Here is a 25,842-nt window from a genome sequence, read left to right as displayed (position 1 = left end):
GGCCTAGACTCAGAATCTTACATAAATTCCTGGGCAGTGGCTAATGTCCTGCTGAATAATCAAGGACTTGAAAGGAGTAATACTAAAGGATTGGTGGCTAGGAAGTCGAAAGATTGGAGAATGTGGATAGACTGACCATTTGAAAGGGCTAAGAGGATGAGAATGTCCACACCAATTCTCAGTAAAAGGCTCAACTGCAGAAGAAGTTCTTAATCATCCTCAGTCTCCTTTGCTCTTCTTCCCAACCTCTTGGAGTTGGAAAGCCCCAGAACTCAATCTAGAGCTTCTTCTCTTCTCTACCTATACTCTCGCTTTTAGTGATCTTACCTAATCTTGTGGCTTTTAATACTACCTATAAATTGTGTCCAAAAGCTATCTCTATCTCCAGACTCAAATATCCAACTATCCACCTGACATCTCCATTTAAATGTCTAAATATCTTCAACTGAACATATCTCAACCGAACATATCCAAAACTAGTCTTCCCCAAAACCTGCTCCTCCTTCCCCTGAAACTAGACTTCCCCATCTCATTTGATGCCAACTGGGATGGGTGGTACATGGATGTTCTCTCCAAAGAATCTGATATCTAGCAGCAATTTAAAAAAAAAAATTGAAGTAGCTAGAATTCATTCATTCATAGCATCTGAGAAAACTATCCATTAGTTCCTGCTACCTAGATCCCTGGAGATATTTTGTCCTTTCTGAAATCTAATTCACCTTTTCATTTGATTCTGAAAATTTTCACTTTTCCTTAAATTGGCTAGGATTAGTTTCTATTGCTTACAACTAAAACCCCTTACCCCACATAACCACTAGCTTTCAGTTTACTAACTCTGGTTTACTACCACCAACTCCCAGTTTGTCACTAAATTCTGTCCTCTATCCTCCCTTCCACTTATAGTTAGGATGAAGAAGCAGTCCATTATAATAGACTCTAATCACACATGCCCAGAAATGTTCTGTATGTTATCTGAGAAATTCTAAGGATTAAAATTATTTTTCACCGAAGTATTTGGTCCCAAATTGGTTATGTTCAGCTATTCATGGAAAACACAATGGGTAGGAAATCTATCAGAGGATGTTCCCTGAAGCTCATCTAAAACAGTCTTATGCCACAAATTCTCAGAATCCCTTCCTTTGATCCCACCCGGTCTCCATTATAGCAGCTAACCTCAGTCAAACACAATTAATTATTCATGATTTCATGAAAGGAAGGGACCATGTCTTCTCATCTCTGTACCTCATGTGAGGCAGGCTTGATAAATGTGTGTTGAATTTTATCAGAAAGTGGGCGCCTGGGTGGCTCAGTCAGTTAAGCGACTGCCTTCGGCTCAGGTCATGATCCTGGAGTCCCGGGATCGAGTCCCGCATCGGGCTCCCTGCTCGGCAGGGAGTCTGCTTCTCCCTCTGACCCTCCCCACTCTCATGTGCTCTCTCTCATTCTCTCTCTCTCAAATAAATAAATAAAATCAAAGAATTTTATCAGAAAGTAATACAGAAAATGCTTCACATTTTTAAAACAATCACCATACTTCAAATGATATGCATTCAGAGTTGAATATATGTTAACTATTCACTACTGATATATCTGAATATGAACTATCAGCTAAGTCTTTCTAACCATACTGAAAAATTAAGAGGGGATTATACATGGACCTACAAAGTGCTTTATTATATTGATATTTCTAACTAATTCATTAATTAGCTTAGGTTAAATTTTGTGTATATCTCAAAAATAAGAATACCATGTTTGCTCACATTCTTCATATCTCATTCTTCTTTAAATCAATGTCTTCTGTTTAAACTTGAGAATTACATGAATAAACAGAATGATCTAAAAGAATTTCCCAATAATTTTTGCCCCTACCCCCCAGTTTAATCTTAAAATAGCTAATCAACAGGTTGAGGATAAGTATCAATACCACAAATGTTAAGTCTCAAAGGTAACAAGATGTGTTTTTCCTCCAAATAGTATCTTTATAAAGGAAAGCTTCACAAATGCATAGACAAGCACCATCTAGTGGCAAAGAAGTACTCCAGGAAAACAGATCTAAATTAAATTAACTACCAAAATCTAAATAATGGGTATTTGTTGTTAAGCAGTTTTGTTAAATGTTTAATAACCATGCGGCGATTAAAAGTAAGGCTAGTCTTAAGATACAGATCAAGACTAAATGTCATTAGGACAGTGTAGGCTCAGCCGTTCTAACATTCTTGAATGAACCTCTTAAGTAGAAAGACGTGAACTAACAGCTGTACTGAGCACAGCTACTCTGCATGCACTGGGCACCTTTACAGATGCTACAGCTCTTTTAAGCCCCACAACAACTCAGTAAGGAAGCTATTAAAATTCCCACTGTACAAATAAGGCAACTGAACCTCAGATAACTAAGCAACGTACCCTAAATCACAGAAACATCAAGCGATGGAGTCACCTCCCCACCTACTGCCCATCTGGGTCCTTGGGGAAAAATAAAATACTACAACAGGTAAACTGAATGAGCACTTACTTTAGGTCATATGTAACAGACTCCAACATGGGCAGGAGATATGTGCTTAGGGGTCCCTTAGGTAATCCCTTAGACTTTGGGATTAATCAGACTGCTAGCTAAAAGGGGACAAAGCCCATCTTAGTCCTGAACATACTGAAGTATATTAGAAAGATCATGGACTTTGGCGTCAGGCCTCAGTACAAACCAGAATTAGCAAACTAGTATCAACTGAGTGTCTCCTATGCAGTAGAGCACAGTGCTGGAGCTGGGTACAAACAACCTGCTCTCACGGAGTCTACAGTCCTGCCCTTGAAGAACTCTCAGACGCCAGACTAGTAGGCCCTTTTAGCACACTGGGAGAGACTACTTAATCCATAACCTGGTTTGGGGCAAAAAGAAGGACTTTCCTAGAAATTTTTTAACTGCGTAAAAAAAAGGCCTCTTCACAGAGGGGCCTTTACAAATTACTCACCCCAACTTTCAAAATTTTCTTCTCTTTGTCCCTCTCTCTCTCTCCCCCTCCTCTCTCTCTCTCTCTCTCTCTCTCTCTCTCTCTCTCTCTCTCTCACACACACACACACACACACACAAACACACAGCTAAGATGAATATGTGCAAATGGGAGCATGCATTAAAACTTCTGCTTTCTAGGGCGCCTGGGTGGCTCAGTTGGTTAAGCGACTGCCTTCGGCTCAGGTCATGATCCTGGAGTCCCGGGATCGAGTCCCACATCGGGCTCCCTGCTCGGCAGGGAGTCTGCTTCTCCCTCTGACCCTCCTCCCTCTCATGCTCTCTGTCTCTCATTCTCTCTGTCTCAAATAAATAAATAAAATCTTTAAAAAAAAACAAAACAACAAAAAAAAAAACTTCTGCTTTCTAGAAGACATGCCCTTTACAACAGGGTTCAATTTTTCAGGTTCTTACATCTTCACAGATGTAGACCAATTTCATTTTAAGAACTGAAGGATTTAGGGGTGCCTGGGTGGCTCAGTCATTAAGCATCTGCCTTTGGCTCAGGTCATGGTCCCAGGGTCCTGGGATCAAGCCCCACATCAGGCTCCCTGCTTGGCGGGAAGTCTGCTTCTCCCTCTCCCACTCCCCCTGCTTGTGTTCCCTCTCTCACCGTCTCTCTCTCTGTCAAATAAATAAAATCTTTAAAAAAAGAAAAAAAAAAGAATTGAAGGATTTAGGGACGCATGAGTGGCACAGTCGCTTGAGCATCTGACTCTTGGTTTTGGCTCAGGTCATGACCTCAGGGTCATATCAAGCCCCGGGTTGGGTTCCATGCTCAGCATGGAGTCGGCTTGAGTTTCTCTCTCCTTCTCCCTCTGCCCCTCCTCCCATTTGCACACCTATACATGCTCGCTCCCTCTCTCTCAAAATAAATAAATAAATCTTTTTTTAAAAAAAGAATTGAAGAGGGGAGCCTAGGTGGCTCAGATGGTTAAGCATCTGCCTTCGGCTCAGGTCATGGTCCCAGGGGCCTGGGATCGAGTCCTGCATCAGGCTCCCTGCTCAGCGGGGAGCCTGCTTCTCCCTCTCCCGCTCCCCCTCCTTATGCTTTCTCTCTCTGTCAAATAAATAAAAAATCTTAAGAAAAAAAAAATTGAAGAATTTAACAAATAGATGATGGCACAGCTTAATGAAAAAGGACAAGACTTTGAAGCCAGGTCTCTTGAAATTCCAAGTCTGCAGTAAGTAACAGATTATTTGGATTTTTTTTTTTTTAAGTAAGGGTGGGGAGGGGACAATCTTAAAGGTGAGTCCACATCTTCTCTTTTCTTCCTAAATAATTCAGTTCTCAACTCACAGGGAGGGCCAAGCAAGGTAGGTATCTATGCTGGGTGGTGACACGGGGGGGGTGGGCCAGCAGCACAGGGTGAACAGAGCATCTGTGCCTGGGGTGTCAGAGCCCAAGCAGAGTAAGAAGGGTATAAGGACGGGGCGCCTGGGTGGCTCAGTCGTTAAGCGTCTGCCTTCGGCTCAGGCCATGGTCCCAGGGGCCTGGGATCGAGCCCCACATCGGGCTCCCTGCTCTGTGGGAAGCCTGCTTCTCCCTCTCCCACTCCCCCTTCTTGTGTTCCCTCTCTCGCTGTGTCTCTCTCTGTCAAATAAATAAATAAAATCTTAAAAAAAAAAAAAGAAGGGTATAAGGACAAGTAGTGGCCCCATGTGTAGTGTCAGAGCTGAGCAGTGCGAGGTAGACAACTCCTTGGCAGAAGTAGAAAGGGATGCAGAGGTACAGGGGCTGGAGCCCAAACAGGATGAGCAGGGCCTCTGCAGAAGACTGCTCAGCATGTGGTTTCAGAATCCAAGTGGGTCAGAGCCACAGTGAGCTGAGGAGGGATATTAAGAGACACTGGTTATATACAGATATATTGAACAAATACTAACCATATTAAGGATAAAGGGACCCAGGTTTCTTACTGTCAGTGAAGCAATGACTATGGAAAGGAAGAAACTAAATGAATCCCGGATTAGACTGGAATCTGAGGTATCAATGTGAACTCATAATTTCAAGAGAGACAGATAAGGAATAATTAGATATAAAGTAATATACATGTCTATATATAATATATATATATTCCCTTGCTCTGTCCTCTCAAGAGGACTGGGTACAGCAACACCCTAATAGCAAAAAGCATACCTTATGCCCAGATCTTGGCTTCTAAATATTTTTCTCCATTAAAAGGAAAGAAGGTTTCTTCGAGAAATTGCTGATTCCAAGAGTGGAGCACGTAAAGTACAAATTGTGACTAGAACATCTTAGGAAGTAATCAAGTCCTCAAAGAATGACAGGGACATGTCAAAAGAATACAGGAGCTAGTTGGAAGGGGCTCACATAGGCCAAATATGGGAACGTTTAAGCATCAAAATAATAATGAGAGTAACAAATTATAGCCCACCAAACAAAACAGGAAACCAGGAATCCATGCTGGTATAAAGAAATTAAATTAAGGAACGCCTGGGTGGCTCATTCGGTTAAGTGTCTGACTCTTAGCTCAGCTCAGGTCTTGATCTCATGGTCATGAGCTCGAGCCCCACACTGGGCTCCATGCTGGGCCTACTTAAAAAAAAAAAGAAGAAGAAGAAGAAGAAAGAAAGAAATTAATACACTACAAGTCTGATGAAAAATTTACATGATTTCAAATTTTGTGGAGTATTTTCTCCACAAAATACTAACTACAAAACGACTAAGAATAACTTTACAGTACTGAATCTCTGCACACACCACCTTCATCAAGTAATCAAAATGAGCATCATCACTAATGGAACAAATAAAAATCATGTACCACCTGATAGGATGCAATGAGAAAAACAAAGCATCACTACTGTGACATTCCAGCCAAAGATGCATACATAGCCTGAACTTAATTATGAAGAACCACTGGGCAAACCCAAATTGAAGGGCATCCTACAAAATAACTGGCATGTATTCATCAAAAGCATTCAGGTTATGAAAATCAAGGAATGACTAAGGAACTATTCCAAACTAGAGAAACATGGCAGCTAAATGCAATGCATGATTGCAAACTGCATCCTTTTGCTATAAAAGCACATTACTGGTGCCACTGGTGAGACTTGAATGGGGTCTCATAACTAGTTATTGATTAATTGGTACTGTACCGATTTTGGATTAATTATCAAAATCAATTTATTCTGCTACTCTGGTTAGGTAGGAGAACACCCTTGTTTGTAGGAAATACACACAACATAAAGGGAATCACATCAACCATGTACTCTCCAATGGTTCTGGAAGGAAAAAAAATGAGTAATGGCTCCCTGCTGCTACTAACACTAGGGTATTACATTTTCAACTTCTCTGTAAGTTTGAGATTACTTTTAAATAAAAATTTTAGTTTAAAAAAATGAATTAGGACTGCCAGAAAGGCCTCCATGTACACTGTCAGTTGTGCCTTATGACCAACACCATCAAATAGAAGGGCTTGGCTTACAGAGGAACATGCACTGAGAGGTAGAAGACCTTGGGTCCTAAGAGTCCACAAGTGGACAGACCTAGATGCACCATGATGTAGGAGTAAAACTCTGGAAGAAAAGGTCAAGCTCCTCAGAAAACACAGGACAAGGAGATTAAGGAGTCAATGGAATATATCAGTTATGTGAGCCACTTAGAATTTGGGCTATTTGTAATCATTTGGACTCAGGTAAACTAGAGGTACCCAACTTGCAGATGAGTCATCTGGCCTCCATGATAAGAAAAGTGAGGAATTTTTAAGATAAATAAGAATATGAGCATGGAAATGATGATGTTGCATGAAGTAAAGTACACTTTTGAATACAGCATGGAATATTAAGGTTGGTACTGAGTATCAAGCTAGAAATGTTCACTGCAGCTTATGGAAGAGAGCCTAGAATATTAGGCTTAGATGTATCTATTTTATCTGCTAGGCAACAGAAAAACATTAAGGAATTTAAAAGCAAAATTTCAGTATGCAGAACAGATCAGGAGAAATTAGAGGCAGGAAGATCAACTGGAAGATTACTGTAGTAAGATTATAAGGGCTGAAATAAAGACAGAAGTAGAAATTGAAGAGAGATTCATGAAGCACTACAAATTTGACAGGATCTGCCAACTAACACATATAAAGGAAAAGAAAGATGAAGCCTGTTATGTGTTTCGAAAGTGGTGCGATCCTTAGGAAAAATTGAGCTCCATTAGGAAGAGGAGAGAGAGAGCTAGTGATCTGTATCTCAGTGAAAATATCCAATGGGCTGTTAAGAATGCAAACTTGGAAGTTGGGAGAGGGTCAGGAAATTGACTTACTTACATCTATATGAGATTACTGAAGGGTACAGCTTACGAAGAGTGTTGAAACAGAATCTTGAGAAAGACCTTTTCTAAAAAAATGGTCCAAGGAGTCAGAGAAAAACACCTTATGCTAGGTGTCTTCCCTTTGCCCCTCCATGTCTCCTTCCCACTTTTCCCACTCTGCCCTCCGGCTTCTGGGTCAGCCAATGAGAGACCCCAACAAGGGATTAAGAGAGAGGAGAACAGGGCCTTTTTCCCTCGTTCCCAACACACAGAGTCATCTCAGAGTCACAGACTGACCGTGTCTCTCTCCCGAAGACCACAGCCCTTCTACCGCTCTCACTCCACGTTCCAGGAACTGCTGCTTCCCCAAGTCCCTTCACCAGGGTGCTGCACTATTTTTTATTATTAATAAAATATCTTTTATTATTATTATCCTGCCCACATCTTCATAAAGAGTCCCTTTTTTAAATTCTTCTCAACAAACTATTTGAGTGATTGATCTGTTTCCTGCTGGGACCTTCATTGTCATAGTGTGCTTATCTTTGCCAGCAATAATTAGCTCCATAATATATATCAAAGCATTTCATTTCCCCCACTCAAAAATCCTCACACAAAGTTCTAGTCAACAGCCTTTTCTAGGATCCACTGGTCCATTCTACCTTTGGTCTCTGTTGCCTTTCAAGATACTGGATTCTAAGACATCAGAAGTGGGATTCATCCTCACTCATCCTGTAGAAGCTGGTGCCTCCAGGGAAAAGGAGTTCTGAAGACATCAGAAAAGCTTACACTGCAGATCAGGAAGCAGCCTCTCCCTTCCCTGGCAAGGGACACATTGTTCCACATATACTGGCCCAGCATTCCTGACCTATTGTTTCTCTCTCTGAAGACTGCCAATGGCCAGTAAGCCTACCTGTTTTACCAAAGAATGTGAGGCTGGCCCGAGGAGACAAGGAATGACTCGGCTAAGCTCTTGGCACCTTTCCCTGCTTACCTGATGGGATAAAATTTACTGATGCTGAAGAATGTAGCAAGTTGCCAACCACTAACCTGTCAAAGAAAATCCTGGAATTGCCCACCCATCTACTTAATAAACCTGTGGCTTCCAGATTAAAACCCCACTACCACTACCATTCAGGGTTTGGTGCCCCAGTCAGCTGCACTCCAGATTACAATCACCTCTGTAAGACCAAGCCAAGCAGGCATGTCGGCCCTGACTTAGCAACAGTGTGAAGACAATGGTGCAAAGGAGTTTGGGGGAGACGGGGAGAGAGATTAACCAAAACTAAGCCATGAAAGTTCTAGAAATCACACTGAAAAGTCAAAGAACCACATAGAAAAGACCTGAACTTCTGAGTATCAAGTCATATAAAAATGTACTATTCCAGCAGGAAGGGATATACCAAATCCTGATAAGAAGGTGGCTTTTCTCCCAGCTGTAAAAGAAACAGATTCCATATAGAACAGACCTACCTGGCATTGGCAAGCCCTATCTGTCTCACAGAAACCAGCAGTGCCTCAATGGCTGCTGAACAGACATATACAACTGGAAATGGAGATTAAAATAACAGTATATCACTTGGCATTCATCAAACGAACAAAAATGTTGAAGTCTGGTAACATCAAGATTTGGTATAAATTTTGAAAAATAGAAGCTTGCACACATGACTGGTAGACATATAACAGAATAACCATGTGGTAAACTGAATCATTGGTCAAAATTCTGCGTATCTTCCTTGTTTTGTAATTATGATCCACATCTTTGCCAGATGACTTTGTAGTACCACCCACTAGAATTAACAGAGTGTATTTCCCTACCCTACAGATGTTGGGCCTGGCTATGTGACTTGTTCTGGCCAATAGAAAATGAGCAGAAGTGACCGTGAGCCAGTTCTAGCTATCACCCACATGAGGTTTCCCATACTTTTACCTGTCTTCCTTTTACTCTTGCCATTTCCCATAAGAAGATTGGGTAGCTGTTTGAGAGTGTGTCTAAGAGATTGAGAAAAATAGAGCAGACCTGAATCCAACCTTACCCAACCCGCTGCCAACGGACTAGAGCCCAGAGTCTGGAAATCTAACTCATCTGAGTTGCAACCAACTCACAAATCAATGAGGAAAAATAATTACTTACTATTCTAAGCCACTAAGTTTTAAAGCATTTGTTTCTATTTTGGTTTATGTAGCATTACTGCAGCAATCTCTGACTGCTACAACCATCTATAAAGTAATCTGGCAATATCCAATAAAGTCAGAGATGTTCATAGGACCAAGAAACCGACACTTCCAAGTATATGCCCTAATGTAGAGGTTCTCAAGCTCAATCCGATCTAACACCTCCTTTTTTATAACAAATAATTTTAAACACCTTCTTCTATCCCAGAACTAATTTAACAGATAATCTATCTACTCTCAAGCGTAAATTAAAAAAAAAAAAAATCAATAAAATGTCCTAAGTGTAATATGAAGAAGAAACAAACAGAACACAGTGTGTAATTGCGGCCAGGACTAAGACGATACAAGCAAGGGGCCTCGAGTGTGCAATTTAAGGAGGCGAAGTCGCGCAAGTGCTGGAGCTGTGCTTGTAGGACTCTGACAGTGAATATCTCCTTCAGTTTTGCACCTAGGCACCTCACTTACCTCACCCCAAGCCCGGCCCTGTTTAAAATAGTTCAGTTGTATTCAGAATGCAAAGTTTTCATGACTTTGGTAGGAGACTGAATGAAGTAGACAGATATTTGTACTCCTACAAAGCATCACCAGAAATGCAAAACCTACCAATGCAGGCTGATACAAGTGTGTTGTATTAGTGACTCAGACACCACAAACAGTATTGCTGTTGGAGGCATGAGTTTCCGAAATGGTGAACAATTCTTGGTGAAGTTCTGAACAAAGTAAAGTCCTTTGTCAATTTACATGGTAGTTTGAATTCTTAAAAACAACAGCATTTACTGTAACTATTTCAAAAATATTTTAGGATTACATGCAGAATGAACACTCTAAAGTCAGATAAACAGATTTTTTGCCTATATGAATACCTATGGGAGATATTTAAAAATTATGTGTGATACAAGCAAACACACCCATTGCAGGTCATCAAGAATCCTTTGCCTCATCCTTTTAATGCCAATCATCGTGATAACTAAAGAGGTCCCCCACAGATTTCCAAACTTTCCCTACCAGGTTCCATTACTATTGATAACCCCTTCTCTAGGGAAATCAGATAGAAGTGCAAAGAGGTCCATGCAGCATTCAGTGTCTACTTGTAATGTAATGTATATGCCATGGTACATTCATACAATGGAATGCTATACAATTAAAATAAATTACAGGGGCACCTGGCTGGATCAATCAGTTAAGCTTCTTGAGTTCAAGCCCCACGATGGGCTCCACATTGTGTGTGGAACTTACTTAAAAATAAAATTAAAAAATAGAGGTGCCTGGGTGGCTCAGTTGGTTAAGCGTCTGCCTTCGGCTCAGGTCATGATCCCAGGGTCCTGGGATCGAGCCCCACATCGGGCTCCCTGTTCAGCGGGGAGCCTGCTTCTCCCTCTCCCTCTACTGCTCCCCCTGCTTGTGCTCTCTCTGTCAAATAAATAAATAAAATCTTTTAAAAAATAATTAATTAATTAATTAATTTTAAAAATAAATATTAACTAAAGCTACAGCATGTAAAAATTTCATAAGCATGTCAGATAATAGAACAAGTTACTGAAAAGTATGTGCAATACCCTTATTATTACCTTATTACTACATTATTTGTGTAAATATTTTAAACTCACAAAAATTACTATATATTGTTTATGAATACATTAAATAAAAGGGAATAATACCAACTTCAGGAAAATGGTTACCAAAGGAGAGGGAAGGAAGGGAAAGGGATGCGGTGCAGCTTTACCTGTATTGATAAGAGCTTATTTTTTTAATATTTCATTTATTTATTTGACAGAGAAAGAGATAGCAAGAACAGGAACACAAGCAGGGGGAGTGGGAGAGGGAGAAGCAGGCTTCCCGCGGAGCAAGGAGCCCGATGTGGGGCTCAATCCCAGGACCCTGGGATCACGATCTGAGCCGAACACAGACGCTTAACGACTGAGCCACCCAGGTACCCCAAGAGTTTATTTTTTAAAAAGAGAGAGATGGGGCAGGAAATATACAAGATGAGCCAGGAGCATCTTGTTGCACTATAAAGTAAAGAAGTGGTTAAAAAAATAATAAGGATGATGGGGGTATGTCAAAGGGACACAGGAATCATCTAACATCCCCATGGCCAAAACTACAATGATATGAGCAATAAATAAATAAAGCAGTATGGGATTATAACCCAAAGTATAAAATAAATATCCATGAGTCCAACACTGATTAAATAAATAAATAAGAACAGGGGTGCCTGGTGGCTCAGTCGTTAAGCATCTGCCTTCAGCTCAGGTCATGATCCCAGCGTCCTGGGATCGAGCCCCGCATCGGGCTCCCTGCTCTGCAGGAAGCCTGCTTCTCCCTCTCCCACTCCCCCTGTTTGTGTTCCCTCTCTCGCTGTCTCTCTGTCAAATAAATAAATAAAATCTTAAAAAATAAATACATACATACATATAAATCTCCAATGAGAACAATTTCAACTATGGGTGTAGGTACTCTACCCTCAAGGTGGGTGAGAGATTGAATATAGAAACAGGCAGTGACCAGACCACATATGAAAATGGAACTCTGATCCAGAAGCTGCAACACCAGTCCTGAAAGCCAAACCACAACTTCTGTAGTCATCAGCCAAACAGTCAGGACTTGGCCAATAAGTGATAGTTTCTCTAATTTTTGTCCCCACTTCTAATTTAGGATCAACCTGAAAAAGCCAAATATGCTCTCCTAAACCAACAAGGTAGGATGTTCTGCTTCTAGTTAGCCCCCTTCAGCCTCTCTGTGCCAACAGTCTCCAGTCAGGGCCTACTGGCAGCCTTCCCTTTTTCTATGGCAAAGCTTTCCTTCTTCTCTGCTTGCCTTTGAGTCCCTGCCAAAAGCAAGTGATGGTGGCTATAGCAAGCTCTGAATAAATAGCCTTTACTTGTTCTCATTTGGGTGGTCCTTGTTTATTTCCACAAGGGGAAGCAAAACTCTTCAATCTTTTGTGGGCTGTGCAAAGTGACTTCCATTCTAAGACTACAGTATGGGGGGGGCCACTTTACAGTATGGAACTTGACAAACACTACCTCAACCAGGTGATCAAGGTCAACATCAAGAGTGATAAGTAAACTGATAGTATGTACACTTGATATGTGATAAACATGGCACTTTACCTCTGTGGTCTTCCTCCCCAAAACTCATAATCATAGAAAGATCATGAGAAAAATACTAAACAAATTCCAACTAACAGACAGGCTACAAAATACCTAACCAGTACTCCTCAAAACTGTCAAGGTCATCAAAAACAAGAACAGTATGAAAAACTGTCACAGCCAAGAGGAATCTGAAGAGACATGACTACTAAGTAGTATGGTATCCTGGATGGAATCCTGGACCATAAAAGGACATTCAGTAAAAACTAAGGAAATCTGAATAAACTATGGACTTCAATTAATAATAATATCAATATTATTCATTAATTGTTACAAATGTACCATACCAATGTAAGATATTAATAATAGGAAAAACTTGTGAGGCATATGGGAACTCTCTATACTAACATCGTAATTTTTATTACAAATCTAAAAGTGTTCTATAAAATAGTTTATGTAATTTATAGTAAAAATAAAAATAAAAACCAATATGAATACTTATGGCAAAATATTGACATAAATAATATTTAAATATGGGCTGTGGGTCACCCTATTATTTCCTACCCTTTTCTATATGGGTAAAGTACATCATAATTAGAACCTTTTCCATTTTAATTCCTCACAATCAACTCCAATTTAACCCCAGCGGATTCTTACTCTTCCTTTTTCATCCCCTCTTTAGCCATACTTGCAGTGTTCTGAAGGCACCAAGTGGTAAGACATTCCTTTGTTAATGCAGTTCCATTGGCCTAGGGGTTCCTAGAGCAAGGTCCAACTCAGTAATACCACCATGAATTTCAAGCTTTCTCATCCATTTGTGTTTGGTATTTGTTTGCTCCTTTGTGCTCTACACATTTTACTTTGGATTAGAGTTGACTGTATGCCTGATTGTCCTTCCCTCTCTGCACCAAGGACCTTGAAGACAGGGACCATGTCTTGGTCATATTTCCATTCCTCCATACCCACCCCACTTTTCAATCTTCTGGTTGGCTAGTCAATGACAAAAAGAGATTCCTATAAAGCTAAGTATTAATAGAATTCCCATATCAATAGCCTATTTTTAATGAAATAGAATGTTTTATTGAGATAATAAATGACTGTAACAAAGGAGTGTAATCCATGAATAAAATACTGTCTTAATGTCTAAATATTTTTATATCTCCTTTAGTTTTTGCAGGTATTCTGAAAAGAAGAATATGTATTAAAAAGGCCTTTATATTCTACTTCTAAGTCATGTTTATTCCTACAGAGTAATAAGCTAGACATGAAACAATGGGTGGCCATAATGTTCAAGACACATTAGGGAAAAGCCCTTACCTATGCCCACTGTTACACAATTCTATTTCCCTGGCTAGTCCCAGCCTGCTAATCACTACACTTACTAATATCATTTAAGTTTTCCCTTTGGACTGAGCAATAATAAGTCTCTGTTCTCTCTTCACAGCTGGACAGCTTTGATGCAAGCTTTGAATTTAGATTCCCTCCTGTTTGAATAGTAACATGTTGTCTTATCTTTTTTAAGTATCTTACTTAAAACTTTCTCACTCACATACATTCTCATGGTTAAAACTAAAAATGTTCATTTTTAAGAATTATAGTTCCTTTAACTGTCCTTTAGAATCTACCAGAAATTGTTACATTATTTTCTGGAGGTAAGCAAAAACAAAACAAAACTGTTTGTAAAAACCAAACATTTTTAGGAATACTTTTATTAACAAAACTAACTAATGTCTGTATATCTTTGTTCAACCTTAATTTTCATTGCTTCTGTACTTTCCCTCTAAGAATATGATTGTTCAAATAATGTACAGAAAAAAAGTTTATTCTTAGGATAATGACTTTCTCTAACAGATTATATTTGCTGTAAGATTTTTTATATCACATTTTCAAACTTTTACTGACTAATGATAACGCATATATAACTTCCAGTTTAGAAAAAAAATAATTGAGAGCAACTTTCTAATATTTAAAAATTATAATTTAACCTCTCACACTTCATCTCTCAAATGTAAGGGTGCAATTTAAAACATTCTCTTTGCTAAAAGAGCCAAATAAACTAAGAAAAACTTGTCTTTCTAAACCATAATGTCAAGTACTCTAAGCCTGAACTGAGAAAAGTATAATCTGTTTTATTTATTTGTTTTGTTTTGTTTTAAATAAAAGATATCAGTGATAGAGGATAGGAATTCCCCTCCTTCTCCAGCAAAGATGGAGGGAAAAGTACAAAACCAGATCACACCAGTTCTTAATATGTGACACTATAGGAATATAAATGTATATCCTGGAGAGGACACCAATTGAGTCAAGTGAGTGTAATAAACACCCAAGAGCATTATTTTTTTAATTATTTTTTTAATTTTTTATTTATTTATTTGAGAGAGAGAGAGAGAGAAACAGCATGAGAGGGGATAGGGTCAGAAGGAGAAGCAGGCTCCCCGCTGAGCCGGGAGCCCGATGTGGGACTCGATCCCAGGACTCCGGGATCATGACCTGAGCCGAAGGCAGTCGCTTAACCAACTGAGCCACCCAGGCGCCCCCAAGAGCATTATTTTATTAGTTCTATGAGTAATACTTGATAAACAGTACCTATCAAATAAATGAAAAAGATCAATTTGATAAAAAAGTAAATTTCATTCTCTCATTCCCAAGAGAAAGAGACTAGAAACTGGGAAAGCTTAACAGAGGGAAGAACTGAAAGCATTCTACTATTACCTATTGCTAATCAAATAACACTTTATAATGGTATTACAATTGACTTCATAACAAAACAAAAAATCCTCTAAGTGTAGGTCACACATAAATCCAGATCCAAACTGCCTAAAGAGCCACTTTTTTTTTTTTTTTAAGATTTTATTGATTTATTTGACAGAGAGAGACACAGCGAGAGAGGGAACCCAAGCAGGGGGAGTGGGAGAGGGAGAAGCAGGCTTCCCGCGGAGCAGAGAGCACCATGTGTGGCTAGATCCCAGGACCCTGGGTTCATGACCTGAGCTGAAGACAGATGCTTAATGACTGAGCCACCCAGGCACCCTGAGCCACTTCTTTTTTTAAGACTTTTACACCTCAAAGTGTTTCAACTATTTGTGTTATTTTAAATTGTTAAGCTTTTTTATACAAAACAAAACAACAATAACAAAAAAAACAGTCCTTGCTCAGTGACCTAAGAGATTCCTTCAAAGTCCTCTACAGTGTTGCTCAAATTTTCAAAAAGACTGACCTTAATCAAGATCCTTTATTAGACTTGTAAGTCAATTTAAGAAACGGGCACCTGGGTGGCTCAGTGGGTTAAGCATCTGCCTTCGGCTCAGGTCACGATCACAGGGTCCTGGGATGGAGTCCCGCATCAGGCTCCCTGCTTAGCAGGGAGCCTGCTTCTCCCTCTGCCTGCTGTTCCCCCTGCTTGTGTGCTCTCTCTCCCTCTGTCTCTGACAAATAAATAAAATCTTTAAAAAAAAAAATTAAGAAACAAAGTTAGGGTTCTCCACAAGGTATGCTCATAGCTAGCACACTTTCAGTTTCCTAAAATTCAGAGAGGAAAAAAATGCCTTCTCAGATAAATGTTGCCTTATTTTGCTGAGAGATTTAGTAACTGGACTTAAACAGTGACTCCTCTGGCCACAGCCACAGCTAATATGAAATACTGCTGGAGCTAACTGAGCCTGTCAGTTTCTTATTTTAGCACAGTAGGTAGTGCAAGAATGCCTGCTATATTTGAATGACTGGTAACAGTAACACATGAGCAACTGCCCTGTTCCACTGTAACATCAAAAATGAATTTCATTGAACACTTCATCTAAAACTAATGATGTAATGTATGGGAATTAACATAAGAATAAAAAAAATGAATTTCATTGCATATTCTCTCTCTTCTGGGAAAGTAAAAACCCTTTATAGATATCTTTACAATGACATCTCAAATACAATAAGCATGCTAGAAGATTTTGTTTCATATTTACAACAAACAGACGTTCACTACTGTGTGGTTAAAAACCACCCAATAAAGGGTGCCTGGGTGGCTCATTCAGTTGAGTGTCTGACGCTTTGATCTCAGCTCCGGGCTTGATCTCAGGGTTGTGAATTCAAGCCCTGTGTTGAAGAAGCCCCTACTTTAAAAAAAAAAAAAAAAATCCAATAAGCCATTACCCTGCTTAGTGCAACTCTCATTAGATATTCTTCAGGAAGACTCTCCAGGATAACTGAGATCCCATTATATATTTTAACCTGTCATTTCACTGTGAAAGCCTATAGAATACAAACTTCTAGAGAAACAACCTACTGTAATGCCTTGGATTTAAACAGCAGTTTACAGGCTACAAAGCACTTTCTCATTCAATTTACCATCTCATACGAAGTTGCATTCCAGTCAAGGAACCAATTCTATCACCAGGCTGGTAAGTCAAAGGCAACTGATCTCAACCATAGCAATGAATGCCCAGAGTTGTGCCTACTACAGTCTATTTAGCAAGTATAAACACTCGTTAAATTGTGCTATTTGTCCAGTTCCACACTTTCTGTCAATCCCATTTCAGCCCCCATATTTAGACAATCACTGAGCATCCTGACCCATCAGACTAGTCACACTTAACATCACACTATTTCTTCTTCCCCTTAGTGTTTTCCAGCTCTGAATTTTTCCATTAGTTCCAACTTGGGGAAACACCTCCTCTGAATCACAAGAACATTCTTTTTCCTCTCTTGTCTTTGAGCTTTTGCCCCAGTTACCTCAGAAGAATCCTTCTATCTCTCTGAGTTTCAGTTATGAGCCAAATAATAAGCCTAGCCTTGAATGGTAAGTAGTAGCAAGAGCCCTCTGAACCAAGGGAAAGAAAAACATTAGGTGGTGAAGTGAGATAAGAAAAGCACCACTAGTACCATTAATCTTGGAAAGCCTTAAAACTACTAACACATTTACCTTTTCACATATCATCACTGAGTGATGACCAAATGATGGAAATACAAAGATGAAAAGGTCATAACCCTTGCTCTCAAGCTCTTCTGAGTATACTAAGGAAACAATCCCATCCAAAGGTCTCTACCAAGTTCTCACCCTCATTCATAAATTAGGCTGTTTTCCCATCAAAATACATTTTTTAAATGTGTTCACCTGTATTGTTTCCTTTAATCGGACTAGAATCACAACTGTCATCATTTTGTCTTGACAATTTTCATTCCACATGTACAAAGAGAGTATGAGCCACGTAGCTGTTAATGTGGGACATACACAGGCTTCCATGGACAAGCCCGGGGAGCCTACAGACCAATGATAAAGCACGCAGCACAGGGCCAGGCTCACATAAGAACCCATTACGGGTTGATTCCTCATCCCTTCCTAATTCAAATTAGCAGATTTACATTCAATCTTGTTTTTTGGGTTTTTTTTAAGATTTTATTTATTTATTTGAGACAGAGAGAATGAGATACAGAGAGCGTGAGAGGGAGGAGGGTCAGAGGGAGAAGCAGACTCCCTGCCGAGCAGGGAGCCCGATGCGGGACTCGATCCCAGGACTCCAGGATCATGACCTGAGCCGAAGGCAGTCGCTTAACCAACTGAGCCACCCAGGCGCCCCAATCTTGTTTTTAAGATGCGACTTTACCATGCATGGCCCTTGCTCATAGGGAGCAAAATATACCTGGAAGCATTAGAGAACAAATCACTATCTTAGAGGATGGTAACTTTTCAGCACAGAAAGCAAGTGCAGAAACTGGGAGGAATATAGCTGACATGAGATTGTAGCTCCAAATCGTTAACTGACAGGAACAATACAACTTCAATCTCCAGGCGCCCGCCTCTCCTCGCCAAATGAATGAACAAAACGGCAGATGAATGAACTAACTAATGAATGAACAGGTTCCGAGTCAGTGAAATGGACGAGACAACTAGGGATACAATATATGGTTGCTAATATCATTTATGTGCAATACTCAGAGCTCAGTGCTAAAGGTTATTTCATTTAGAGTTCAAAATAAGTCTAAGAAACGGAGATTATTGTCCTCATCTTATAAATGAGAAAAGAGTCTTCCAAAGTAATCTGTCCAACGCTACCCAGCAGATGGCAAAGTGGGGTTTAAACTCAAATCTTCTAAATTCAATGCTCCTTTCACCTCATCACAGCTGGTGTTTCTTCCTTTCAGCGGACATGCAGTACTTTATGGAGAAGGAAACATTACAATAAAATTGGCAATAAAGCAAATTTCTTAAATGCTAAAACTATTTTCACTTTGGCTTCTCATATAAACTTAGAAATGCTTCTATCGTTAGTGTAGGGAATATGCAAATATATGAACTGAAAACTGCGCTTAAGTATTTCTAATCACTTCAAATTATACTTCTGTGTGTTAAGTTTCATAATGCCCGACAAGAGTGCTATGAAAATTTGTCAACCACAACTTTCTTCTACTATCGTGTCCTTCCCTATATTCAAGAACTTCTTCCATGTTAGTAGACTCTCAAGCTCCTTCCTTACAGGTAATATGAGATACCTAACTCTGCAAATCCTACATTTGAAGTTCCAGGTTATATCACACAAAAATGTGATCAATTTTTTACTCTTAACATCCTTTATATTAAATTTACTTTACAATATGAACCAGAAGGCCAGGCTTCCTTATATTCTACCCCTAAAGAAAGGATCAAAACATATAAATATTTTGGAACAGCAGTAAACATTTCAGGGTAGTCTTTATAACTTAAAGTCAGTGCACACGATTCTCAATCTCATAAAGAAATGACTACATGATAGATTCCAAAATCATTTCCTAAAGAAGAGTGTTACTGCCAAGTCACCACAACCAACTGACAGAGTTTTCCATTCATTCAACAAAGACATACTAAGCACTAGGCCCAAACAGTCACTGTTCAAGATCCTGGAGATATGCAATAAGACAAAACAAGACCTCTACTCCCATGGAGCTTACAGTACAGGGGTTACAACTATGAGTATGCATAAATAAATAAACAAACAAGAACCATATCAAACAGTGCTAAATGCTACGCAGAATTCAAATCTGGTGATATTACAGTAACGGGATAGTAATTTTAGATTGGGTCATCAGGGAAAACTTCTCAAAAGAAGTGAATTTAAGCAGAGAGGTAACTAGTAAGACTATTGTGCAAAAATCAAGTAGGAAAGCATTCTGGGTGGAGGGCACCTTATGGTAAAGCCATAAGGCAGGAACAAGCGAGGTGTATATATATATGTGTGTGTATATATATGTATATATGTGTATATATCATGACCTGAGCCGAAGGCAGACACTTAACGACTGAGCCACCCAGGCACCCCAAACGAGGTATATTTAAGAATAAGAAGAACAGGGGCGCCTCAGTGGCTCAGTCGGTTGAGCATCCAACTCTTGATTTCGGCACAGGGTCGTGAGATGAGCCCCCGGCTTAGCAGGGAATCTGCTCCAGATTCACTCACTCCCTTTCCCTCTGCCCCTCCCATCCCCTGCCCACCCCGACCCCATGCACATCTGTGTACTCTCTCTCTCTCTCAAATAAATAAATCTTTAAGAATAAGAAAGAAAGGGGCGCCTGGGTGGCTCAGTCTTTAAGCGGCTGCCTTTAGCTCAGGGTCCTGGGATCGAGTCCCACATAGGGCTCCCTGCTCAGTGGGAAGCCTGCTTCTCCCTCTCCCACTCCCCCTGCTTGTGTTCCTGCTCTCGCTATCTCTGTCTCTCTCAAATAAATAAATAAAATCTTAAAAAAAAAAAAAAGAATAAGAAAGAAAGAATCACAACATGCCTTGGAAGGTAAATAACCTCAAGAAAGAATGGTAGAAGAGAAGGAATGGGTCAGATCATCAAACTCTGAATGCCAGGGGAATATATCTGGATTTTATTTTCAGTGAGATGGAAAGCCACTGAAGGAAGTCACATAGTATCTGAAGTTGTATTTCCAAACTGGAAAAAATATATTCACTAAGTATACATATTCACATATATTAAGTCCACCTATTTGCTTGTTTCTACACTCTGCACTCAATGAAATTTATCCCAAGACATTGAAACAGAATCCTAGAGCCAGAAAGAATCTTAAAGAATATAAAACTATCACTGTACGTGTATAGAAACTGAGGACCGAGGAAAAAAGTATCATTTACATTGCTTCATTAATGGCTGAGAGAAAAGTCTCCAAAAATAGGTAAGGGCAACTAAAAAGTCTGGGATATATCCTAAACTCAAAGCTGACATCAATTATGGGCGCCTGGGTGGCTCAGTTGGTTAAGCGACTGCCTTCGGCTCAGGTCATGATCCTGGAGTCCCGGGATCGAGTCCTGCATCCGGCTCCCTGCTGGGCAGGGAGTCTGCTTCTCCCTCTGACCCTCCTCCCTCTCATGCTCTCTGCCCTCTCATTCTCTCTCAAATAAATAAATAAAATCTTTAAAAAAAAATAAAAAAAAAAAAGCTGACATCAATTAGAAAATTGTCCTTTTATGTGCTCATGAACTGGAACACCATAAATTACATGCATATAACCCATCACAGAATTTAGGTTTTTGTGTCAGCTTCTGACCTCGATCTAAAGCTGAACATTTAAGTAAGGCACATACCCACTAATGTGTTTGATCAATTTCATTGTTCCAATCCCAACTCACTGGGTACACCCCAACTTGGAGATTCATTCATCCAGTGAACGGTACGGAACTACTACTATGTGCAAGAAATTATACTGGAAAACAAAGAACTAGAGTCGCAACAATAATTCATGCAAGGTAAAATCTGCCAACATGCCTCCCAGAAAACGCACTCTGAAAGTGGAGGAAACAGCACGTTCAGCTGAAAGGATCAGCAGGCAGCAGGCAAGCTGGTCCTTGAAGGATGGGTAGGATTTAAAGATGGGAAGAACATTTTAGGCAACAGGCACAGCAGGGGCAAAAGACCTATGTAAATTGCAACCAGGCCCTTGAGACAAGTGTTAATTTAGAGCAACTATTTCCAATATGAAAATACTCAGAACTGACCTACACCTAAATGATAACTTACGTATCATCTCGGTTCGGTAATACGAGTTTTGCATCTGTATTTACCATCATAATTAACACAAAAAAGTTTTATAATATAAACAAACCTAAGCCTAGGTCAGACTATAACATTTGTTTTCTAAAAGGAATTAAACAGGATTTCAAAGATCTTTGAAAACTTGCTCTTCAGGAAACAGAAAAAGAAATGGAAAAATCACTTAAGCTGCTCGGTGCAAAGGTTGCAAACGTGCACATTTTAAGAGAAGGTGTTAACACGCAGTGTTTTAAATTCAGCATCCAAAATCTCAGAACACAGAGCAGATGAGAAAGTGCTATCGACACTACACTATAAAGCAAGTTGTTGTAAAAATTTTTAAAGACTAATCTATTCTACTGCTTTTCTTGAATAATATCCTGCATGACTGCTCCTATCCACAATTAATGTTCTGCCCTTTTGGAAAAGCATTATTTTGGGATATTAACTCACTTGAAAACTAACAAACAATAACATAATTTGGGGTTTTTAAAAATCATGTTCAAGGGCGCCTCAGTGGCTCAATCGGTTAAGCATCTGCCTTGGGCACAGGTCATGATCTCGGGGTCCTGGTATCAAGCCCCACATCAGGCTTCCTGTTCAGCAGGGAGTCTGCTTCTCCCTCTCCCTCTGTACTCTCTCTCTCTTTCAAGTAAATAAACAAAATCTTTTTAAAAAATAAATAAATAAATAAATAAATAAATAAATAAATAAATAAATAAATATCATGTTAAAAGTTCACTCTATTTTCAGTAAATCATAGAACTACTTTAACATTCTCCTAACCAACTCAAGGGCAGAGATCAAAAAATCGATTATCAAAGCTAACCAATGTGTGCTATTTCTAATATGTTTTCTCCCTGGGCTTTCTTAAAATTCATTTTTCATTGCAAGAACTGGTTGCTTATGTGACGTTTTCCCTATGTGGTCTAATAGAACACTCTGAACTTTATCCTTAAATGGTACAGGCTCAAAGCAGTGAAGGTCAAGTAAACCCAGACGGTAGGAGTGGGAAAGTACAACAACCATAAAAAGACCCTTAAAGGTATTTTTACTTGGAAAACTATACATGACACATGAGCAGCAAAGGTATCCTTGTTCATTAAAGTCCTTTTCTTTTCTTGTTTTAAATTCCACATGATTCATAGTTCTCTGAATCTGACCTGCACTTTCAATTTTTGTGACTTTGTCTGTATCCCCCACTCAGAACCATGGAATTCTCTTCATCCTCAACGTTGAGTTCAAGAGAAGCTCCAACTGCCTTGCCCTGCTCCACTTTGCATTATGAGAAGTTGTTCCCATGGGATAAACCCTAATTTAGCCTGAGTTTTACAAACTTGTGTATCTTTCCCATCATAACAGCGGCCACAACATCCTATGCATAGGAGACATTCAAGAAATTTTTTTTAAAAAGCAAATCAAATGAAACACATTTACCAAAAAATAGATCAAATGAGGTTAGAAATATGAACGTTGTCGCAGGTAACCAAGCTACTGAGAAGAACATGTCAAGCAGATATCCAAAACAACTCCGGAACATTTTTAGCAGATTCCACAATCTTACAAAGCTCAGAGTTGGGCCTGTGTCAGGGAAGCCCTGGGGCTCCTGGCTGCCTCACCAATGGGCCTCTCTGTGTCGGTGTCCTCACCTTCGCTGAGGAAGGAGACCTGTGCTACCTGCAGGTCCTTCAAAGCAACTCTAGACTCTGTGACCTTTCCAGGGACACTCGCCTTCACTGCCACAGGAAGAGCAAGCGCCACAGGGCTTAGGAACAGCAAATATTAGTCCCATTAGAATCCACTTAGATGACCCTGGAAGGACAAGTTCCACCATGGGAGGGTCCAAGGTCCCCATTTCCCCCATCTCCTCACAAAAAATAGCAAAGAGGTAGTTGTCTCTATACGCTTCTCCTTTTACCTTATGACTAAAATGTGCATAAAACCACATTGAAAACAGAAGCCCAGAATCACTAGGGCAAATAGCCTCAGGCTCCCTCCATTCTATACCTGATGAGATCCAGCCCTAATGGGCTGTACATCTTCATATTTTCTACCTCTTAGAAGCCCAAATGAGCAACAATCCTATACAAATTAACAAAGGGATTTGTGAGGTGTGCCAGATTTAAAGCTGCTGGGAGAAGATCTAACTACAGTATTTTCTTCCTTAAAAACTACATAGTTTCCCAGCAGGTCTTTTGCTTCTTGCCTGTTCTGCACGGAGCACTGGTAAGTGGCACTTACGGGCACATGCACACATATACACACATGGATTATTATTTAACCTACTTTTTAAAAATTTGGTATACAAATAGGTATTCCAAAATACAAATTTTAAATGTGTATTAAATGAGAAACATTCACACTTTTAAAAATCCTACAATAAATTTTTAGGGAGAAAAAAATCAAACCCGCTTATCAATAAATAGAGGATTCCCTTACCACATCTATTCAAAGAACTCCTTAAAATCACAGGGCTTTGGGACTAGAAGTATCTTGGAGATATATTTGCCTAAACCTAGAAGATAGTACTGTGACAATCAGCCACTCTAAAAGAAAAACAGCCAGAAAGCCAGGTCTTTGAGATGACTAAATCCAAGAGCTGGCTGAGCAACACCTATTAAAATGGCTGGATGATTCTAGGGTGCAGAATCCTATCTGTCTCCCAGGGACACTAAGAAACAAATGTAAATATGAACAAGAGTTCAAGTTAAGAGTAATGAAGATGCCTGAGGTTTAGAATTTAAAGGCACAAGTATCTAACAAAATGAGTATATTATCTCAAGTGTTCTAAAAATTATTTTAGTGCAGTTAACACCACACAGGAAAACGCATTACCAGACCTGGACCCCCAGACTATGTAAATCACACACTAGGTGGAATATAATACATTGCATACATTACATACGTATTCGGGACTGTAAGGATTTTCCAAAGTACTGTGAAACTAAAAAATATTTAAAAAAAAAAATTTTTTTTTAAACTCTGTAACCTGAGTCCCACAACTACTTCCAGACTTCAAAGAAGGGCTGTAACCCTTTCTTCAAGACACACTTTGTGTTTCTGAATTGTCTCTGGAGTGTTACTGTTGGTGTGGATTTTCTTTGTGGCTGTTTTTTCATGGTTCTGTCGGCTAGCTGCCAGTTTATCAAGATCCTGTGCCAGTTACCTTCCGCACTTACGACCGTATGAGACAGGAGGGGCTCACTTCTTAGCCCGCGGAGCTTTATCCAAGACTCCGGACAAGGCTAGTTAGTTACCAGAGCCTAAGGCGGGCGAGCAGAGGGTACAGAGAAGGAGAGCGAGCCTTTAAAACCATCACGAATTCCATTTCCCGTCCCTCCTTTCGTCCCTTTGACATTCCGTTGCGTAACCCGACCCGTCATGCACACCCCTAACAAGGTATCCCGCTGGCCCTGGGAATCAGAGCGACGCCGCTCCCCGCTCAGCCGCGGGGGCTCAAGTCCGGGCCCCCAGGGCGCAGCCCGGACAGTCCCGGCCCCCTGGTCCGGGCTCGGCCCCGGCTGGGGAGCTGCAGCGCCGGGCAGCCCTGGGCCGCCCTCCCACCGAGGCGCCCTCAGCCGGCCGAGTGCCGCCGGCTGGGGAGAGACGCCGGGTCCGACTACACTTCGATGCCCGGCCCCCTCGGCCCCCAGGGCGTGAGGAAGGGCACGGTCTAACTCTGAGGAGAGCCTCGGGGTCCGCGCGCCGACACCCCAGGGGGCGTCCGCCGGAACTCCCCGGCTCGCGACGCCCGCCCTCCTCCGTCGCCCGCGGACCGGCCCCCAGCAGGGCGGCCCCATCGGGCCGGGTGCCGTCGCCGCCTGCCGGCCCGCCTCGCGGCGTGTGCGCGGCGCGGCTCCACCTCCGCGGGGCCGCGGAAGGCCGCCGGCCGCCCCCACACGGGCCCGGCGACCCGGTAGCTTGGCCCGGCCACCTGAGGCGCCGCGTGCTCGGCGGGTGGCCGCGGACGTCGGGTGCGCGGGCCCCGGCGCGTCCCTGAGCGCGCGCCCGGCTTCCCGCCCCCGCCAGCCGCGGCCCCGCGCGAGTTGCACTAACTTTCCGGGGCGGGGGAGGGGTGAGCGCCGCGGGCCCGGCGGCCCCGGCCTTACCTGTGCTCAAGTTGTCGTTGATTTTCAAGGGCACCCGCAGGATGTAGACCACGAAGAGCACGATGAAGAACCACACGGTCCAGAGATAAGTCCAAGACCAAACTATGCAGGACTTGAGCTGCTCCAGAAAGCCCGTGCCCGCTTCAGCCATTTTCCAGCGCTGCTCTCTGCTGCCGCGGCTCTCGGTGTCTGCCGGGATGATTC

General features: G+C 41.0%; 1 protein-coding gene across 7 annotated transcripts in view; it reads right to left on the bottom strand.

Annotated features, from left to right (window-relative positions):
• Positions 1-25,830, bottom strand: part of ST7 (suppression of tumorigenicity 7) — a 236,086-nt gene extending 210,256 nt beyond the window's left edge. For 4 of the 7 annotated variants that reach the window (XR_004682077.1, XM_035020977.1, XM_035020986.1 and 1 more), the window contains exon 1: positions 25,639-25,830. Coding sequence is in view for 6 of the 7 variants with exons in the window: in XM_035020977.1 (XP_034876868.1) it covers positions 25,639-25,789 (151 nt within the window). In the remaining variant the exon portion in view is untranslated. The remainder of the gene's footprint in view (positions 1-25,638) is intronic. The other 3 variants (XM_035020978.1, XM_035020980.1, XM_035020979.1) reach the window with 1 other exon arrangement.
• Positions 25,831-25,842: the final 12 nt, after the last annotated feature.

The sequence above is a fragment of the Mirounga leonina genome, unplaced genomic scaffold (genome assembly GCF_011800145.1).
Source record: "Mirounga leonina isolate KUSES-001 unplaced genomic scaffold, KU_Mleo_1.0 Mir_174, whole genome shotgun sequence".
In the NCBI taxonomy this organism is placed as follows: Eukaryota; Metazoa; Chordata; class Mammalia; order Carnivora; family Phocidae; genus Mirounga; species Mirounga leonina.
The sequence above is the reverse complement of the archived record's forward strand: the minus strand, read 5'-3'. Positions and strand labels throughout refer to the sequence as shown.